This window comes from Ranitomeya variabilis, chromosome 1, assembly GCF_051348905.1.
Source record: "Ranitomeya variabilis isolate aRanVar5 chromosome 1, aRanVar5.hap1, whole genome shotgun sequence".
NCBI classification, from domain to species: domain Eukaryota; kingdom Metazoa; phylum Chordata; class Amphibia; order Anura; family Dendrobatidae; genus Ranitomeya; species Ranitomeya variabilis.
This window is the reverse complement of record NC_135232.1, coordinates 1,037,980,010-1,038,001,530: the sequence shown is the minus strand read 5'-3', so window position 1 is coordinate 1,038,001,530 and position 21,521 is coordinate 1,037,980,010. Positions and strand designations below refer to the sequence as shown.

The window sequence follows — 21,521 nt, the reverse complement described above, 5'->3', positions numbered from 1 at the left end:
TTGACAGGAGAATTTGAGAGTTTCTCCATTAAGAGCTCACGGAAGAGAACCCCTTCGAAGAATATATAAATTTTGGAGAGTTATATGAAGTGGAAATATATATCATGTGTTATTTTTTTGACAAACCCCATTAAATCTCTCTCCAGAACCTCATGCCGGATTCAAGATTGCGTTCAATATGTTTGATACAGATGGGAATCAGATGGTGGACAGAGAGGAGTTTTTGGTGGTAAGTTTCATGCTTCCGACACCATATTGTGTATTTTGAACGCTATGCTATGCACTTGGCAGAAATATTGATATATAATCAGATGTGTCTTGTTACCTAAGTCCACATTAGAAGATTACACCTGCCCCGTTGATGCCAACTCTTGCTTCAGCTTTTCAACAGCGTTTTCAGTATCAAAGTTGTTCCTTCTTTAAACGTAACCACATCATAAGTTCTACTATCAAAAGAAAATAAAATATGTCTTCAGTAAGTAACTAGGACAGATTAAATTGCCCAGATGTGAAGAAAGCTAATTACAGGTAAGTGGAGGAACATTAAAGGCCATCCTGCCACACAAGGATAGGCGTCCTTCTCTTTGTCTTCACACATGTTCCGATGTTGCAGGACAGATTAATGTTTACTTGCCATACCAGGAAACTGGCCATTCTTTATCAGCTTCCTTTTCGCAATGGATAATTTTTTTAACTGTATTTCAAACAGGATTGTCTGTAATCAAAGTGTAGAACTTGCCTTACTTTGACATCAAAAGAAATGCTGCTTTGACTTTCCGAACAAGATCAGAGAATTCTCCATTTTAGTAAATATAAGGTTACGTGAACATATATAATGCTGTGACGTCTATTAGAATTGAACATGTCACCAGCTATGAAAATAACTTCTTTGTTTGGCTGATAATTACTGGGTATTATGTAGAAACCTCACCTTGAAGACTCAATCTTATTATCTCTTACTACAGGGAGCACATTTTGATGATATAGACATGTAATATTCCATACTTTTAGTGTTCTACGTAGCCCAAAACTTGGTATTAGACTGCATTATCCGAATATCGATATTATTCTCTTAACAAGAGGGAGAAGTAATTAATAAAATATTTATTTGTCATTTGCTGCTTATGTAGACATATATCTTTACAGCAACTTCCCCATGAGGCATATTGGAAGTAGCCAGTAGTGATGAGCAAACATTCCTGCATGTGTTGTGGCTGTTGAACAGCCGTGAGACATAGTTGCCACAGGGACTCAAATATATTTTTTGAGCACTCCAAAGACACTCAGTTAGCACACGAGCATTCTCGGAGAGCACCTTATCCTAGCTTGGTCATTTATCACTAGTAGTAGTCTTTTCTTCATTAACCTTGCTGCAACAGAAAACCGCTCTGTAGGCCCTGCCTACTTGTGAAGAGCTTGTGCTCATGTATAGTGGTCAATCAGAACAGGCAGAGCTGCAGTGTATATGATATAATGGAGGGACTGAGCTTCACCAGAAGATTAGTAATAGACAGTGTTGTTACTCTGGAAGAAAAAGGAATTAAACATTATGGTTTAGACATTTAATTTGCATCCACATTACTTACATTTGAAAAAAGAAGATTTTTCATGTCTGACAAGTCCATTATCACTTAAATTTATAAAACTTATATTTGCAGTTATTCCCAGTATTTTCTCCCTCCCCCTTTCATATCCCATTTACTCCCAAGTGTCCTAAAGCCATAGATATAGGAGTTTTGAGGAGTCCACACATGAAAGAGCCACTTCAACTGGAAGTTAACATGTAGAATACGTTACGACCACTATATTATAGACGGGTACCATGTGTACAATGCATCTTGGAGGTCTGTGAGTTAAAGCCCCCATACATATTAGAAAAATGTTTTAGCGGGATTGGTCAACTGTCTGTTCTCTATGATTATGTTGGTAGTATTGTCCTGTGTGTCAGATATGACAGACAGTTATCCAGGATCGAGCTGTAGAAGGTCATTGCAGTTAGCTCTACAAGCACCTCTTTGATTTTTGCATCTCTGTTATGGACTGATTTCCTTCTCGCTCTAGGATACAGCAGTTACTTCCACCTTCTGCTGCTAATTAACACACCTTTGCTGAAGGTTTAAATACATTCAGTTTCTGCAGCTGATGTTAGCTTAATTTGTCTTGGTGGAAGTACTAGCAGTCGGCTAGTGTCTTCTTGGAGCCTCTTGGAGGATTGCTGGCAAGGTCTTCTCGAGCTAAGTGTATCAAAAGTGTATTTGTCCACCCTCTCTGTCTTTAGTTGTAGTGGGAGCTGACTAGTGCATACCCTGTCCCCTCCCTATCCAGGGCCTATTGCTAGGTTCATGCAGGGATTAGGTTCCTGCTTGGCGATAGGTGCAGAACCTATTTAGGGACGTTTAGGGCAGACAGGGTGTTGTTAGATCTGCCTAGGAGTCTCCACTCAAAAGAAAGAATAGGGGAGCTATATTATAAGTGTACTTTCCTTATATACTTGTCACGCTGGGTGTGGGAGAAGTAAGGTGCACAACAATGGGGAGAGGGAAGCCAAAACGCTAGGGAAGGGGGTTCCCTAGCGTTTTGGCTTCCCTTTCCCTCTCCCCATTGTTGTACACCTTACTTCTCCCTCACCCAGCATGACAAGTATATAAGGAAAGTACACTTATAATGTAATTCCCCTATTCTTTTGTTTGGCAGGAAGATAAACCTTTGTAACAAGCTTGTGGCAGCGGCCCCCCTCATAGCGAGCACAGGAGTGCTCACGAAGTCGAGCCTTAATAACAATAACTCACTAAGTCGAGCCTTAATAACAATAATAATGATGATAATAATAATCTTTATTTATATAGTGCCAACATATTCCGCAGCGCTTTAGAGTTTAACAGTTGATACACAAATCATAAGTAACAACATTAAAAATAATACAATAATTGAAGCAAAATAAGACGACCCTGCTCGTGAGAGCTTAAAATCTACAATAGAGCTTACAATCTACAATAATGGAGTTGTCCAGCTGTAGAGTGACTGCAGACTTGTACCCTATGTGTCTGCAGACTTGTGAATCCTCACAGAGCACTGTGCATTCGGAGGATTCTCCGGCACTGGGAATAGCGGTCATCTGACCACAAGTATGCGATCTGCATGCATGAGGTTATGTTCTGACTAGACGATTCAACTGAGCGAGGCCACATATGTCTAGTTGGACTGTGGCTGAAAGTATGTAGATCACATACTTGCAGTCACATGACCCGCCTGGCAAATCCTCACAGTGGCCAGTGCTCACGCTGTGAGGATTCACAAGTCTGAAGTCACATGCAGTGACTGCAGACTTGTACTCTGAGCCTGGGTACATTGAATAAATTGAATATAATTTTTTCACAGTGGCTAAGAACTGTTAACTGTGTAGTGTGGGCAAGTGAGGATATACTGGTGTCGAGCTTCATATTTTTGTCGTATCATGACTGTGGAAATTCCTGAATAGTTAACAGATTAATGTTGGCATTCTTCCCACACAGAAGTGTGTTGACTAGCAAAAGCCAGGAAAGCTTATAGACTCATGCTGTAACAAATAATCCAGGGACCATGGTTGAAGGTAGTCTGGATAGTTGCACCATAGCCTCAGATGGTTCGTTCTTCAACTTTTGCCTTTTTAGTGTTAAAAAAAAATAACAAAAATATTTCAATTTTATTGACATGATGATTAGATTCATATTCTTTGATATTGCTCAAAGTAAACAATGATGCAAAATGTATTACCGGCATTCGTTTCCTCTATTGATAAAAGCTGATTGCAGGGACTTACTAAACTAATCCTTCTGAAATACGTAGCTCGTAGGGACATTTAAAAAGGGGTAGAGATCCAATGTGCCAGTCATGAGTAATCTATTTTAGAAGCTGTATGCAAAACAGCTTGGAAGTGCACCAAGTGAACCTTCATCTTCACTTGCAAATGGTTTCTGATCCAGATTTCTTATGACCAGCATATCAGATCTGTTTTCAAAAGGTATAATTTTAATTTCATGGAAAAGCCATACCAATACTATCATATGTAAAAGCATGCCGACTGTTTTCCTTTAAAGGGCCACTGTCACCCCCTCCAGCCATTATAAACTAAAAGAGCCACCTTGTGCAGCAGTAATGCTGCATTCTAACAAGGTGTCTCTTTTAGTTTTAGGTGCATGTATTACCAAAATAAAGGGTTTTGTATTTTCGCCAAAATACCTTTCTTTAGCCAGGGAGGCAGGTCCTCACCCCCCTGCTTGTAACGCCACATTGCCGTCACTCAAACCCTTTATTTTGGGAATACATGCACCTAAAACTAAAAGAGCCACCTTGTTAGAATGCAGCATTACTGCTGCACAAGGTGGCTCTTTTAGTTTATAACGGCTGGAGGGGGTGACAGTGGCCCTTTAAAACACATAGCCTAAATAAGGCTGTGTTCACATGTGCTGTACACAAAATGGTGCTGTTTCCTGCTATAACCTGGTTTGTACAATGACTGAAACCATGACAGAAACCCTTCAAATGCCCTTATAAACTCCTCAACACTGAAACTGCAACACCAAGATGGAACAATCATGGAATTATGGAACTCACAGGCTCCATGGTGATGTTAATAATATGCAAATGATAATAAAAATGGAAATAAAATGTTTAAATCTCGATTTATTCAGTATCAAGCGTGAGCACCACACGCAGAAGTGCCTACGCTTGCATGCCTTGGCATGTCATCAGTGAGATTATTAATGGTTGCCTGAGGAATGTTCTGCCAAGCTGAATGTACTTAGAAATGTCAGTCATCAAGATCCGCTGCTGACAGCTCTGTTTGCTATTGCTGACCAATGTCGTCCCAAATATGCTCGATAAAAGACAAGTCCGGAGACACTGTGGGCCATGGTAACGTGTAGGCCATGCAGGCTGCTCATAGTATCAGAGGTAACATGTAAACTGGATTGATGTGTTGAAAAACTGCTTCCTGAACACTTTGAAGAAATGGCCATAATACTGGTTCCATGACCAAATCAATTTAAAGCCTAGCTGTTAGTATACCTGGAATTAATACAAGAGAGGTGTAGCTAGCATAGTAACATAATTAGCAAGGCCGAAAAAAGACATTTGTCATCCAGTTCAGCCTATATTCCGTCAGACTAAATCCCCAGATCTACTGTACGTCCTTCTAAAGAACCAAATAACTGTAAGATACAATATTGTTGTGCTCCAGGAAGACATTCAGGCCTCTCTTGAACCCCTCGTCCAAGTTCGCCACCACCTCACCACCTCCTCAGGCAAGGAATTCCAGATTCTCACTGCCCTTTCAGTAAAGAATAATCTTCTATGTTGTTGGAAAAAACATAATCTTGGGAGTAGGACTAGTGTGACATTCTCTTGTAAAGGCCATCTAGTCTTCAGACTCATCTCCAGCTATCTTTGCGGTCTAGACAAAAGAGAACTCATTGCTGAAGAGGACAGACCTACATTCCAGTCTCCATTGCTGTCCTCCATGATAACTTTGGCGTGAGGTCAATAGCTCATAGCACAATGTCGTGCAAACGCCTTCTGATGGTTTGTGTAGATACTGGTTGAAGCCTTAAGGTACCGTCACACTAAACGATATCGCTAGCGATCCGTGACGTTGCAGCATCCTCGCTAGCGATATCGTTTAGTTTGACACGCAGCAGCGATCAGGATCCTGCTGTGATGTCGCTGGTCGCTGAATAAAGTCCAGAACTTTATTTGGTCGTCCGATCGCCGTGTATCGTTGTGTTTGACACCAAAAGCAACGATACCAGCGATGTTTTACACTGGTAACCAGGGTAAACATCGGGTTACCAAGCGCAGGGCCGCGCTTAGTAACCCGATGTTTACCCTGGTTACCAGCGTAAAAGTAAAAAAAACAAACAGCACATACTTACATGCGTCCCCCAGCGTCTGCTTCCTGACACTTACTGAGCGCCGGCCCTAAAAGTGAAAGTGAAAGTACAGTGGTGACGTCACGGCTGTGCTGTTAGGGTCGGAGCTCAGTCAGTGTCAGGAAGCAGACGCTGGGGGACGCATGTAAGTATGTGCTGTTTGTTTTTTTTACTTTTACGCTGGTAACCAGGGTAAACATCGGGTTACTAAGCGCGGCTCTGCGCTTAGCAACCCGATGTTTACCCTGGTTACCCGGGGACCTCGGCATCGTTGGTCGCTGGAGAGCGGTCTGTGTGACAGCTCTCCAGCGATCAAACAGCGACGCTGCAGCGATCGGCATCAATGTCGCTATCGCTGCAGCGTCGCTTAATGCCTTTAGGCTTGGTATGTGAAGTCCAATTTTTAAATTTTCCTACTGATTGGATCACTATGCGCCATTCTTCAAATCTCACTATACGACGGTGGAGAGGTTTAGCTTTTCATTGTTTTCCCAACCACTGGGACACGCAACATTCAACTATGTTGACATTTCGGCCTATGCATGTTGTGATCTGCTGGAGTAATAAACCCTCTCAATTTGCAACATGTCCACAAACAGGAAGCATCACACAATCATCCCCTAATACTTTATCCAAATTTTTTTAAGGTTTCATATGGCTAAAATAAATTTGCTTTTAAGGTGACTTTTATGCTCCTCCCACATGCCTCAGATTGGAGAAAGGGGTTTGAAAATTTGGTAATTTGCAGATTTTAGCGACACTTGCTACTTCTACGATTTGCATAACCTTTCGGTTTGTCCTTCTCAGTGTTGGAATTTCAAAATGGGGCCATTACTTTCTGCAATATGTAGGTTTTCAGCTATGTGGGTTTTCAGCACTGCCATTATTTCCACATTTCTGCTGCATCAGAAAGTATTAGTGCAGATGGGAGCTAATCTAAGCCTGAAATGATAACTTCATCGTAAAGATGTGCTCTGTGATGAGCACTCAATCAGGGAGTTATGTATTTTCACCAGAAAACAGTATCAAGATGTGACCTCTGACTTGTTCATTTCTTACAATAGGGCAAGCGGAGTCCAAAGCAAGTTTTTGAATGACACAATAGTGTAGTCGATTAAAAAACTAAAGCCACTGGAAAAGAGGTCAAGCGGCATCTAAATGTTCATTATCACTTTATTTGTCAGTGTAATATTTTCCAGCTAAAAGACATAACCCTCCTCCTGGGCAGAGCTCAGCGCAAACCACATCTTAATATGAGCATAGCCTTAGGGTCCATTTATACTGCACGATTATCGCGAACGTTCATTCACGATGATCATGCAGTTAAAACAAACTGATGATCACTCATTGAAGGAGCAAAACGTTCAATCATCTGGTAAAATTATGTTTGGTGCTGCACTAAAGATCTTCGTTCTTGACAGCTCAACATCAGGTGTAAACAGGACTTGTGCTGCCGAGATCGTTATTGATTGTTCATTGCACCTCGTTAGAGCAGTCTCCCTGTGTAAACAGGCTTTTAAACAACCACCGATCACCAAACAAGATGATGATCGATATTTTGTTTATTACCACATCATTTAGTGTAAAAGATCCTTTTCTTTCTAGTTATAGCATCTTCATACAGAATGCTATTATTTTATATTCTATTGCGCTGCATGTTCTCGAGGATACTAGAATACATAAAATAGTAGGTTTTGATTGTAAGCAATGTTTGCTGCATTACTTATTCTGTAAAATTCTCAAATACTCTTTGCCCCAAAGTGAGAGCATTCTTAATTAACCAGTCTCCAAAGGTCAATCCCTCCTCTTACTTCCACATATTGATTAACATGGCTCATTGTATGGCTGGCTCCTTCCATAAATATCTATTTCATGGTTCCTTTTGTCCAACAGATACAGTAAAACAGCTGCTGAAACTTCATTGCCACCGTTTCCACACTAAGGGCTCATTTCCACTGGTGAGAGACAAATCGGTCCGTAATCTGGACCGAAAAAAGGGATGTAGCGTATGCGAGTGTAATGCGAGTGTAATGCGAGTGCAATGCGATTTTTAATCGCACCATCCGTTTTACATCCGTATGACATCCGTATGCAATCCGTTTTATTTCTCTGCAACTATTTTTCTACAGTCATTTAAAGGACCATGGACAGTGTTCTAGGCCACAGAATGGTGATGTATCCGTAAAAAACGGACGGAATACGGATGGTCCGTATTCCGTCCGTTTTTTCTCTCGCACCCATTGACTTGCATTGGCGAGTCTCGTCCGAGACTCGCAGCAAATCGCAGCATGCTGCGATTTTTTTCTCAGTCCGATTTCGACTGAGAAATAAATCGCAAATGAAAAGACACCTATTGAATAACATTGGTCCGAGTGCAATCTGATTTTTTATCGGATTGCACTCATCCGTTTTCCTCGCCAGTGGAAATGAGCCCTAAGGAACCTGCTGGCACCCAGGAATTGCCCTTTTTATAGTGCACAATAAAATATTGGAAAATTTGGGTATTCCCCAGTCCATCCTGCCCTTCATGAATTAATTTATATATTTTCATATTCATGACTAGTATCTCCACCATCAGCTATATTAATCCATTAATCAATTAGAGAGCATCACATTGAATTTGGTTGGAGACATTTCTTATTCCTTCTGTTTAGTCAGTTACAATTGGTATAAAGACACATCAATAGTTGTATTGGCTTTCTTATCTGTCATAATAAGTTGTACATTACTCTTGTCATACCATGGCCACTCATAGGCCTAGTAGACGCTGTTCTGAGGCACGTGGGTTCCTATGTCTTGCTTTGTCCTTCCTTTCTGTATGGCACCAAATGATCAATGATGCTCGGGTAGAATATTTTCATAATATAACAGATTCCTTGATTTGTTTCTGAAACCTTTCAAATGTCCGATGGCAAAACGCATGGGTGTGAATAAAAAACCTTTCCGTGAGTTCAGCTCGAACATCGTGATAATCTTTTCCATGCAGATTTTGTCATTTTTACCAGAATTTTTCCTAATAAAATGATGGATGCCACAACAGAAACCCAATGGAATTCGTTATAGTCAGTGCCTGTGTCTGTCTATTAACAAATCTGCTCTTGCATACATTTAGTTTTGTTCCCATGACAGAACAGAAATAGGAATTCCCAACTGTGGATGTGAACAGAGACCTAGGTATTCAGATCTCTTCTAGGTGGCCAACATGAAAGTAATCCTAGCAGTCTAAACAGGATCAGCCTGTGTGTGGCCACCTTTATGAAGAATCTCTAGGCCGAGGTTTGTAACCTATGGCTCTTAAGTTTACACTGACGTGGATGTTAAACCATAATCTGGCGATGGCAAGACTTCCAAGTTTAGTCTCACCTTGTTATCTGTATCATCTTCTTTGAAGAGATAATGCATGAAAGAAATGTATGTAAAAACAACAATGGCCATGTCTGAATGGAACTAAATTAGCTACATCTAAGTCACCCGACAGTGACCGCACACCGTCCATGGTGTCTGTAATACAAGACTTTTAGAGAGCCAAGGGTGAGACAGCTATCAGGAGCTGAATGACTCGCAGCAAAGAACCAGACATGGAAGCTGACAAATCCAAAAATGTTCTATGGCAGCAAATGAACTCTGAAAAAAGAAAAGGATCATTGCTTTGGGACTGTTGGATAATGACGCTTGTGAGGAATGTGAAAATGTGAAAAGGAAACATTCTTTTATGGAAGATGGCAATTTAGAGAGCGGTTCCTCATCATGTTACAAGCTGAGCATGAGATGATCGGATTCCTGGAGTGTGTTGTATATATTAGAAGAAATGGAGAGACAAGAAAAACTTGCTAAACCAACAGCCAGCACTCTTCAGCTAATTTCCGATGACAGCCCCATCACAATTTTACATCAGTGTAAAAAAAGATGTTGCCTTGTGCAAGGACGCCTTATATTGACTTACACAGGTAATCCCACAATGAACATTAGTCACCAATCACAGGATAGGTGATAATTGTCTGATCTTCCAAGACCACAACCCATCACTAGAATGATTTTCTGGAGATCCCCTTCATTCTCACTACATGACCAGCAAAGAGGAGAATAACGCACTTTGTTCCCCCATTCAGTGCTGGGCAGTGATGAGGAACGGGGAGCTCAGGGCATTCACTCTAGTGATCAATAAGGGTTCCAGTGGTGAGACGCCCAATGATCAGACCATATGTAATTGTCCTATGGACAGATAATAAATGTCCATTGTGGGAAAATCCCTTTAATATTCGAACACCATGAACATTGGTCCAGTGGTTCACTGGCTTTCTGAGCCACCATATAAGCTACAGTACATTGATGCACGAAAACTACACACAATGACTCCAGATACTTCACCTTGAAAATATGTACTCATAGAAAAAAAGGGAAAATATTTCTGTAAATATTGATGATGTCACCGATGCTCACTGATATGATTGAGCAGCAGCTCATTCATCAGTGGTTCTCAGCCTGTACAGTTGCATCTTGGCACCGTCCAGATTGAAAACTATTAATCCCCAGACATGGATTACGGCATGGGACAGAACATCGGACAAGTGAGGGATATGGTTGTTCTTTTATTTTTGTTTTATTACAGGAAACGAGGGCTTCAATGAAATGGCATTAGGTAAGTATAACTGTGTTTGATATCTCTATATATATAAAGCTGAGTGTATGTGTGTGTGTGTGTATGTATGTATCAAGCCATGCCCACTCCACAGAGCCCCGCCTACTCCACATGGCCACACTCACTCCACACGCAAAGCCCCGTCCACACGGCCCACGTTGTTAGCGCACACAGGCGGAGACACATTCACCTCAAAAGCCACCCTGCAAAACTCACCGGCTGCGACGTCCCAGCTGCTGCGAGCTACAATCATGGCTGCCACCTTCAGAGTATCAGTGCGAGGCAGGCACAGACAACATCTAGCTCCGTCGTGTCTAGAATGGAGTTGCTCCTGTGAGGCATGATGTCAAGGGAAAGGGAGGAGCCTCATGGATTACACTGCTGTGCTCATAACAGGAAGTTGCTGTGCACATGTGAGGGGAAGAGAGGAAGTGAGGAGAAAATGAGGAGTGAGGAGAAAATGAGAGGAGTGAGGGGAAAATGAGAGGAGTGAGGGGAAAATAGTGGAGTGAGGGGAAAATAGTGGAGTGAGGGGAAAATAGTGGAGTGAGGGGAAAATAGTGGAGTGAGGGGAAAATAGTGGAGTGAGGGGAAAATAGTGGAGTGAGGGGAAAAAGAGGTGTGAGGTGAAAATGAAAGGTCTGAGGGGAAAATAAAGAGTTGTGAGTGGAAAAGGAGAGGAGTGAGGGAAAATGAAGAGGTGTGAGTGGAAAATGAGAGGAGTGAGGGAAAAATAGTGGAGTGATCGGAAAATGACAGGTGTAAGGTCAAAATGACAGATGTGAGGGGAAAAGGAGAGGAGTGAGGGGGAAAATGAGAGGTGTGAGGGGGAAAATGAGAGATGTGAGGGATAAAATGACAGATGTGAGGGGGAAAATGAGAAGCGTGATGAGAGAAGTGAGGTGCTGCTGCAGGTGGAGGCTGTGTACAAGGCCACATTCACACGTTCAGTATTTGGTCAGTATTTTATCTCAGTATTTATAAGCCAAAACCACGTGTGGGAGAAAAATACAGAAGTGGTGACGTGTATCTAATATACTTTTCCTCTGATTGTTTTACTCCAAGTTTTAGCTTACAAATACTGAGGTAAAAATACTGACCAAATAACGTGTGAACAAAGTCTAAAGGAGAAAAGTGTGGTGCTGCAGAAGATGTAGGCTGTGTATACGATACGCTTTATTGTGCAATTTCTCTCGGGATCAAGTGTTTCCAATTGTATATGGAAGAGGAGTGTGAGGTGCTGCCGGAGGAGGCGACTATAAAGGAGAAAAGCTGTGCTGCAGAAAAGCACTGTGTATAAAGGAGGAGCGTGAGGTGCAGGAAGAGGCTGTGTAAAAAGGAGCATGAGGTGCAGGAGGAATAAGGCCCCTTAACTGCCGCTGTTAAACGTTTTATCTGCAGTCGTTAAGGGGTTAATATTGTGTTAAAAAAAAAACTTTTGCTTCAACAAAATGGTGCCTGTTGTGTTCCATGTACCAGTGCGGGAGCGTTGCTATGTTCAACAGCGACAATTTCTTTTTAGCTCTGTTGAATATATGAAGTGAAATTTTTTTTGTGCAATGTAATCATTATAATTTGTTATAACTAACCACAGTTACTATGCCTGGGCAACGCCGGGCTCTTCAGCTAGTTTTTAAATAAAAATGGAAAAGTGTGTTTTGTTTTTATTTCAAATAAAAGACTTTAAAACTGTATATGGGTGCTAGCAATTCTTTACACCAATTTTTCCCGTTTTTTTTTGTATTCCTGATATTACACTGATGGCTCAGTGGTTTGCACTTCAAATCCATCCAAGAACAACATCTGTAAGGAGTTTGTATGTTCTCCTCATGTTAGTGAGGGTGTTTTCCGTTTTTCCCCCATACCCCAAAGACATATTCATAGGGAATCTAGATGTGTGAGCCCCAATAGGGACAGTGATGATAGCGCTGTGGAATTAATGGCGCTGTATAAGTGAGTAAAATAAATATTACACTGTTGTATAATCCATTATTTTGGTTCTTGTAGTCCTGATATTACACTGCTGTATGATTTGCTTTATAACATATTTATTGTTTATTAAAGCCCCTTTAAAAGTTGTATATCCATTAAGTAATGATTTGTACAGCACCACAAAGGAATCTTACGGACGTACAAAAAAATCTTAATCATTTAATTGAATTGTGCTGACAGTATGAAAACAGATCTGTAGGTCTGCTTGGTGCCTACTGTGCAGACAAATGACTCGGTGTGGAGAGATGATACTCGAGTTGCTGCTTCTCAGTGGCGTATTCCCCCAGATTAACACAGCTTCCTCCAGAATACCAATTCTGACCTACTTGTCTTGTGTATATGTAGATAAAAACAAGTCACGCCCATACACAGCCCTGTACACAGACATTGTGCGTGAGTGTAACGTAATGTTACCAGCGTGATCACTATAGGCTTCACAGGGTGTTACCCGGACAGTACAGGCATAAAGCAAGTATAATTATACCATTATAATACCGTCCGCTTCCAAAATCTGCCTGAAGTGTGTCAATTCCAGACCTGCAGTTAGTGGCCAGCATTGGTCCCAATATAATCAGAACGTACAGTATATGGTGGTAGAACTAACTTATTCTTTGTTCTATTTATTTCCAGCTACAGGAAATATTTAGAAAGAAAAATGAAAAGAAAGAACGGAAAGGAGAAGAGGAAAAGTGTGCTCAGCTGGTAACGTATTTATTATTGCTCCTGCTCACATAGTAATTAATAGGCTGCCAGTGATGGAAAAGGGTATTCATATATTGGATTATTGGGTAATGTTGATTCACATGTATCCCATTTTATTCGGTGTCGGTGGAGTAACCTCATATCACAAATGTTGATGACACGGAGTGCCTTCGATCATTCGGGGTAGAAGGTCCAAGTAGACAGGGGCAGAACTGAACGAGTGTGTAGACTCGGTGGTCTATCGTCACTCACAAGCAGACCCTTCCTGTTATACGGTGCCGTTACTTATGGAACAAGACTCAGGAGAGTCGACCCGTCCATTTATCGTCACCAGAAGCACGGCTGTTATTTATTGTCTGCGATAAGTAGGGATTGTACCGGTAAATTGTACGCGATTACATGACCTCGCAGAGAAGTTCCTGTTTCTAACCTCACATCACAACTATAGAGGGAAATACTGCAATTGTCTGGGGCTGGTGAAACTCAAGTTGCCAAGCTGATCATGAGGAACATCTGCAATGGATGTTGTTTGTCTCAGAGACAGAAGTGAATGTAAGGTGAAAGTCACCCTGCCAGAAAATTAAGTTTCGACACACCGTGATTTTGTGAAAAATGTAGCAGGGAGGACAAATGATTTCACCACGTTTTGGCTCATTTTAGGGGCAACTAGATATTTTAGTGAAATATAACATGCACTATAAACATTGCTTTTTTTGTAGTGTTTTAGTGGCATTTTTTGTTAATCCATGGCATCTTTTTTAAAAATGCAACATTCCTTAAGTATGCATTTTTGGGCATATTTCCCATAGACTTCTTTATAAAACATGGAAAACTTCATTAAAAATGCATAATTGCTCAAAAAACGCAAGGGAAACATCTGCATTTTATGCTCTTTTTTACATACAAAAAAAACAAATTTTGAAAAAAGTGTCCATTAAGCAATCCTAACATGGTAGACTTTTTCTTCCTATTGAGTATCATGTATCTTTCCAATTAGTAGATTTCTGCTACTAAAAGCCAGTTCCATAATCCACAGGTTGTCTAGGTACAAAACAGGGATTTCCACAGGTTGAATGGGACAGTTGCAGAAATCTTGGCAGCCAATATGGTACATGTGAATATACCTTGAGACTTGGAATCACGCGTGCAGTTTTTGCACCAAACACAGGAGCGGATACAAAAGAGAGAAGTATTAGGGTATGCGCACACGTAGGAAAAGAGGTGCAGAATTTTCTGCACAAAATCCGCATCTCCTGGCAGAATCCGCAGCAGCAGATTTGCCGCGGTTTTTATGTGGATTTTGTGCGGTTTTTATGTGGAATTGCTGCGGATTTTGTGCGGATTTTCTGCGGATTTTGCCACTGCGGAATTTTAACATGGAGGGGTGCAGAAACGCTGCAGATCTGCACAAAAGAAGTGACATGCACTTTGAAATCCACAGCAATTCCGCACTGATTTTTCCGCACCATCTGCACATCTTTTTTTTTTGGCCATTGAATAACATTATACTGTACATCACAGTACGGTTCTGCAGCGTTTCTGCACGGTAAAATCCGCTGCGGATCCGCAGCAAATCCGCATCGTGTGCACATAGCCTTAGTCTTTCGTTCATGCTTCTTCTATTTCGATCCAATCCTGGCTAAAAAATAACATTAAAAAATGTGCCACCTAATTGAATGAAACAACGTCTGCTAGGTCAAGGCAGACTTCCTACTTCCACTAGTTGCTTGTTGAGGTCCCCGAGTTTGTTGAATCTCCAGACTTATCTGTTGACTAAAATGCATTTTTTGTGCAGTGTTTTTAATTTCATTTTACAATTTCCTTTTTATAAATTCCACATGTTAGGCAGCACGGCAGAGATACTTCTATTGCATACATGGCTGCTGCTTCCTTAGCATTGTACGTCATCATTGCAATTATGTGGAAGCCTGCATTCATTAAGTAAACTTGGTCCTTTTGTTGCGCATTGTTTTTCTGAACCAATGTTTGCTTAATGTACAATAGGACAGATGTGTTATCTCAGATGCATTTATGCTCCAGTTATTTTGTACAGTAGAAAAAGCCAAATAAAAACTTTCCATTCGATGGAGCAAACACTGAATGCCGGTTAAACCGAAGGAAAGCGGTTGTAGATTTTTTCATGAGCTCTTCTTCCATTCTTAGTGTTAGAAATAAAATATTGACATGTCGTTAGAAGGTCTTTCTAGAGCAAATCCACTAGATACTTTAAAAATGTAGTAAATATTTCTACTTGATGGGAATGCTGTTGGCAGAGCTTACAGAATTGTGTAACTCTGCCACAGAGAAAGGTGTTTAAGGTCAGTAGCATTATCCATAGATTCAAAGAAAGACAGAACCCACAGGATATGCCATAAATGTCGGATACCTTCACGTGCCATGTCTGGTACCCAACTGTTATGAAGTTGAGGGTCACGTGAACCACGCTAACTGCTCGTGATCATTCTTTCCACTGAATCAATGGAGAGGTTGCAGTGCTAAAGCGTTTTAGGATACGTTTGATTCCCATGTCTGGAATCCAAAATTGAGGAACACATGAACCCCATTAACTGATGGGGAATGATTTTTGTTTTGCATCAATAGAGTGGTTGCATTTTTTGTGCGTGTCTTTCAATTGATCTGATTTCAATGAGAAAACAGCTATTGACAACCGCCTTGATGTCACACAACCTCCATTCTTCCAAAGGATGAAGGACTTTGATATATGTTAGACCTTCCCCTATCAGATCCTGTGTATGAACCCTACATGCCTGAATATCTTTACCCTATCACCTATAAATGCTGATATCAGAGTGGTCCACTACATATATATGTATGTTACCTTATCACATAGGAATCTAGACAACTGACACTTGATATTAGCTATCCTGTGTAGATTGCGTGTAAAACACAAAATAATCCAAATTTCTATTGTAGAGGATTAAGTGCCTCACAAGTGCTCATGATGCACGCAAAAGTGTTACCTATGTCATGAAAAACCAGTCCGTACACATGCTATTGGCTGTTGCCAAGTGGATTTCTGTGGAGGTTTCTGTTTGGGACCACCCAGCATGTGTGAACCAGCTGAGCCCTACAACAATTAGCGGATGCTTAATAACTGCAGAAGACGTGTATCCATGGTATGTAGCACACAGGCAACACAACTTTGCCATAAGAATGAGAAACAGGCCAAGGACTGCTATGTGGGAAATCTGTTTCCCACTTTGCACCTATTTAGACGTCCTGTAGGAAGTCATTTTCATTGCAGATCTTTGGGGAGCTGGCAATTTAGTTTTTTTGGAGGCTATTATTTTCATTTTTAAAGATGTCCTACCATTTTGTTTCTTTCCACGGTTCTTACAGTACTATAGTAGGCTTGTTTTCCACAATAACTTACCTGGTATAGTCTGACATTGCAGTAATATTCACTTTCATCTCTTCCCCACTTTTGGCTAAGCTAATTTCATGTTAGCAAGATGAAGAGTAAAGATGGACTGCAGGACCTGACTACACAGTGTGTGTTTGTAGTCTGTAACCATGGAGACACATAAAGTAGTACTCTCAATGGTAATACGTTATGAACTCCACAATGGACAAGTGAAAAGTGCAAAGACATAATGTCAGTCAATGATTCACCCCCATAATTTTTTCTGTGGGGGAGAACGGGTTAAGCTGCTATTAGACCACCCCCCTACATCAAATGGTCTGACATGTTGAATTGCAACATTCCAGATTTGTCTTTCCATCAGGGACATCCAGGAAGCCTTCATTCAACATTGATCTAATTTGTATGCTTTGGAAGCAGAAAGCTTCATTTTTTAAAAGTCAAAGACCTTACTTGTTTTTTGGAAAAAGGCTGACCATTTTATGGAGGAAAGTGGCAATTTGTACTTGCCTTTTTCATATTCGTATGTATTAGAAACATAGAATAATATGTTGATAGTTCAGATTATGATTTAATGGGCATCATAACACTGTTGGGGGCTATGTATCACAATTATGTCGATTTCTACATCCTTGAAGAACTCCTGCGTGATAAGGTGAATGATACAGGACAATCAAGGTGATGAAGCCTTGGAACATATTATTTTAGTGTGTTTGAAGCTATTTTATAGAAGGTAAGTTACGTTTAGTGTTTTTTTTGTATTACGGCTACTCTGAAATATTTGGGAAATTGTGTCATGATCAGAATTTAAATTGTTTCTGCCCCTGTACGTTGTAAATTGTGCTCCATTTGTCTGTTTTCTATGGCTTGTAAATACTGAAAGATGTGCATGCCTTAACCTATTCTGTTTGTCTTCTTCCCTTTTATCTTGCTGTTCACGACTTGACTCTGAAATGTGACACTTCACTTGGGCCTTGTTGGTGTATGTAAGCGTCTACAACTTTATGGATACCTTGCAACAACTAACGGTGTATGTACCTTAACATGCAATGTGTCACTGCTTACTAGAACCGCTGCTGTTCTTATGGTAGACTCACCTCGTTACCAGTGTTACATGTCGTGTTCTGTGATGACCCATAGGGTATGGTAGATTTAGTCACTTGCATGCATTAGGACTAATACCAATTTCTAGATGACAGGCATATACATACAATGTACAAGTGACTCTAAAGGGCTGATTCCATAAATCATTTTTTTATGTTCCTAGGCAGATGCTTTTAAGCAGTAGGTACATGAGGTTTGTTAAGTCTCAAAAAGAAAATGAGAAAGAAATAAACAGTATAAAATAAAGTGAGGAAAATAAGTATTTGATACACTGACGATTTTACAAGTTTTCCCACCTACAAATAATGGAGAGATCTGTAACTTTTATTGTAGGTATTGTACATTTCAACTGTAAGAGACAGAATGTAAAAATGGAAAATTACATTGTATGATTTTTAAATAATTAAGTTGCATTTTATTGCAAGAAATAAGTATTTGATACAATAGAAAAGCAGAATTTAATATTTGGTACAGAAACCTTTGTTTGCAATTACAGAGATCAAATGTTTCCTGTGGTTCTTGACCAAGTTTGCACACACTGCAGCAGGGATTTTGGCCCACTCCTCCATACAGATCTTCTCCAGATCTACAGGTCTTACAGAGGGAAGGAGGTTGTTGACCAAAATTTTGCAATACATGACACCATCCATCCTCCCTTCAATACGGTGCAGTTGTCCTGTACCCTTTGCAGAAAGCATCCCCAAAGTATGATGTATCCATGCTTCCCAGTTGGGACAGTGCTCTTGGGGTTGACGAGGTAGTGTGTTACTAACTGTAATGTTTGAGACTGTGGTCCCAGCTCTCTTCAGGTAATTGACCAGGTCTCCTGTATAGTTCTTGGCTGATTCCTGACCTTTCTCAGAATCTTCCTTACACCACGAGGCGAGATCTCGCATGCAGCCCCATATGGAGGAACATTGACAGTCATTTTATGTGTCCTCAATCTTATAATAATTTTGCCAACAGTTGTTGCCTTCTGCCCAGGCTGCTTGCCTATTGTCCTGTAGCCAATCCCAGCCTGTTGCAGGTCTACAATATTGTCCCTGGTGTCCTTAGACAGCTCTTTGGTCTTGACCATGGTGGAGAGGTTGGAGTGTGATTGAGTGTGTAGACTGGTGTGTTTAATACAGGTACAGTAATGACTTCACCCAGGTGCAATTAATACCGGTATTGAGTATAGAGTAGGAGGGCTTCTTAAAGAAAAACTAACAGGTCTATGAGAGCCAGAATTCCTGCTGGTTAGTAGTTGATCAAATACTTATTTCATGCAATAAAATGCAATTTAATTATTTAAAAAATCATATAATGTGATTTTTTGTTTTTTATTTTAAAATTCTGTGTTTCAGTTGAAGTGTACCTATGATAAAAATTACAGAACTCTCCATTCTTTGTAGGTGGAAAAACTGGTAAAATCAGCAGTGTATCAGATACTTCTTTTCCCCACTGTACGTGTCAGGCTTAATGGTAATAAGTTCATCAGAAGCTATCAAACTGTTCCAGGTTGTGAGCCATAAAAGCTCGGTGGCCAGCAACTTTCAGTACACCAGTATATATACCCAGGAGGCCCAAACCAAGAAATAGGTTATCCCACCATTCATCAGCTCATTTCTCCTAGTCACAGGTATGGAAGTCACCATGGATACAGGGCATTCTAGATCATGTCATATCACCTCTAAAATTCAGTTTTTTAAATAATGAGAATAATATCACCACCAAAGCTGGAAAACCCCATCGTCTGACTGCTGCCGGGCTGACTTGGCACTCTAGGATTGTCAGATCCGACAGTCTGGTTGCTCTGGGTGCTCAGTACTATTCTGCATCTCCGACGATTTCATTGACATTAGTAAATAAATGTTTAGTTGTCTAATATCCAAGTTATTCAGCAAATTTTTTTTTTTTTTAATATTTAAAGGGAACCTATCAGCAAATTCATACCACCGAACGACCAGCAGCATGAATCCCAAGCAGCTGTGCCTGTTTTGCTACAAAATGCTGCAGCATTTCAGAGACATTATACTTAGAGAAAATGGCTGAGCTCATCAAGACCAATGTAGCACATTGCTGAGCTGCGCCAGTCTTCCTGGGGTGAAAGACGCCAAATTTATTCACTTAGTGAATTTAGTGGCTCTTCTGAGTGGCGAGCGGCTCCATGCGCCACGCAAGAAATGCTACTCCAGTCAACAACGGGTAGTCATACCCAAACCCACATCCCACCCTGGCTTCTTCTCAGTGTGAAACCAACAAATGTCACAACATTTTTCAGTAACTGGAAGATATGCAAAAATGTAGCAACGTTTCCAAGCTTTTACACCAGATTTTTGGAATAAAAGCTTTGATGGATCGGCTCGGATGACTCGAGCAAGGTGGGTCCCCAGCAGCTTCTCCTACACTGACTGGTCTCTCCTTATAAATAAACTCCATGGGGCTACACTGAGGCTTTAAAGAACTTCTTTTTAGTAAATCTTACTTCTTTTTCTGTTGCACTTCAGCTAGAACAGTTGGTCAGCCGCTCGCCATATATGTATATACAAAAGGTGGCTATATGAAGACATGAAATGTTTCTCTTAGCAACATTGTCATTTTCACACTTAATATTCAGGGTTTCCAGGTTCAGACCGTAATCTCTGGCTGATCAAACTATTCCGATTATTTTATTGATTTTGCTACAAGTATTACTTATCCCTATTAAAGCCACACACCCTTTATTCCAACTGAAATGTCCCCCAATCCCGTCTTATAACCCAGTAGTAACAATCCCCCTGAGATCATGTGTAAATGCCCGCTGCCTGCCGCTGCACGTTTCCCCAGTGTCAAAAGTTAGTGTTGTTTTCTTTCCTTTTTCTCCTGTCACTGGAGCGTTCCTTACAGTCCACTTTTAAGTGTTTTTGAGATCGGTATTTAATGACGATATGTCAATATTTTTACTGTTGCTAATTACTTGTTATTTTTGCTTTCCTTCATTCAGAATGACATTAGTAAAATAGGACATGTCTGTCTCCTTGCTTTTTCCATAGGGATCTTTATTTATGTTGTGATTATGGTACAGTATCCACATTCCTAGTGAATTACTACTTTATACCAGGCCAATGCAAAAATAAAAATAAAGGCGGTTTATATCCAAACTTAAAACACTTGTGCAGACATTCAGCGTGAAACTGAATGATAGTCAACATGTTGAAAAGAGTGGTGTCCCCAACTCCCCAAGATTAGTAGGGAGGTCGGGTCAGGCGGCGCGGATTGAGTTAAATACTTAAGCAATACCATCATAGAGGCAGAAAAACCCTGCCAGCTTTCTACAAAGATGCCTCACCACATAAAATGTACTTCAATGATGAAAAACATATTTTATATTTATTCTCCACCTGTTGTGAATTTGGATTCTGGGCTCCCCCGGTGGCTACTGGTGGAATTGAACTGGTGTCTTCATCTTCTCTGTTCACCTGTTCCCATCAAGATGTGGGAGTCGCTATATAACCTTGCTGCTCTGTTAGTTGCTTGCCGGTCAACAATGTTATCAGAAGCCTCTCTGTGCTTGTTCCTGCTCCTAGACAACTACTAGATAAGTTGGACTCTTGTCCATGTTTGTTTTTGCATTTTGTTCCAGTTCACAGCGGTAGTTTCGTTACTGTGTCTGGAAAGCTCTTGTGAACGGGAATTGCCACTCTGGTGTTATGAGTTAATGCCAGAGTTTTAAAGTAATTTCTGGATGGTGTTTTTTGATAGGGTTTTCAGCTGACCATGAAAGTGTCCTTTCTGTCTTCTGCTATGTAGTAAGTGGACCTCAAATTTGCTAAAC

At 40.7% G+C, this 21,521-nt stretch overlaps 1 protein-coding gene across 10 annotated transcripts in view; it reads left to right on the top strand.

Moving 5' to 3' along the window:
* MICU3 (mitochondrial calcium uptake 3) overlaps window positions 1-21,521 on the top strand; it is a 189,842-nt gene that overhangs the window by 125,327 nt on the left and 42,994 nt on the right. For 6 of the 10 annotated variants that reach the window (XM_077279702.1, XM_077279694.1, XM_077279697.1 and 3 more), the window contains 3 exons: window positions 147-229; window positions 13,168-13,239; window positions 17,613-17,651. In XM_077279702.1, the coding sequence (XP_077135817.1) occupies window positions 147-229; window positions 13,168-13,239; window positions 17,613-17,651 (194 nt within the window). The remainder of the gene's footprint in view (window positions 1-146; window positions 230-13,167; window positions 13,240-17,612; window positions 17,652-21,521) is intronic. The other 4 variants (XM_077279698.1, XM_077279700.1, XM_077279695.1 and 1 more) reach the window with 1 other exon arrangement.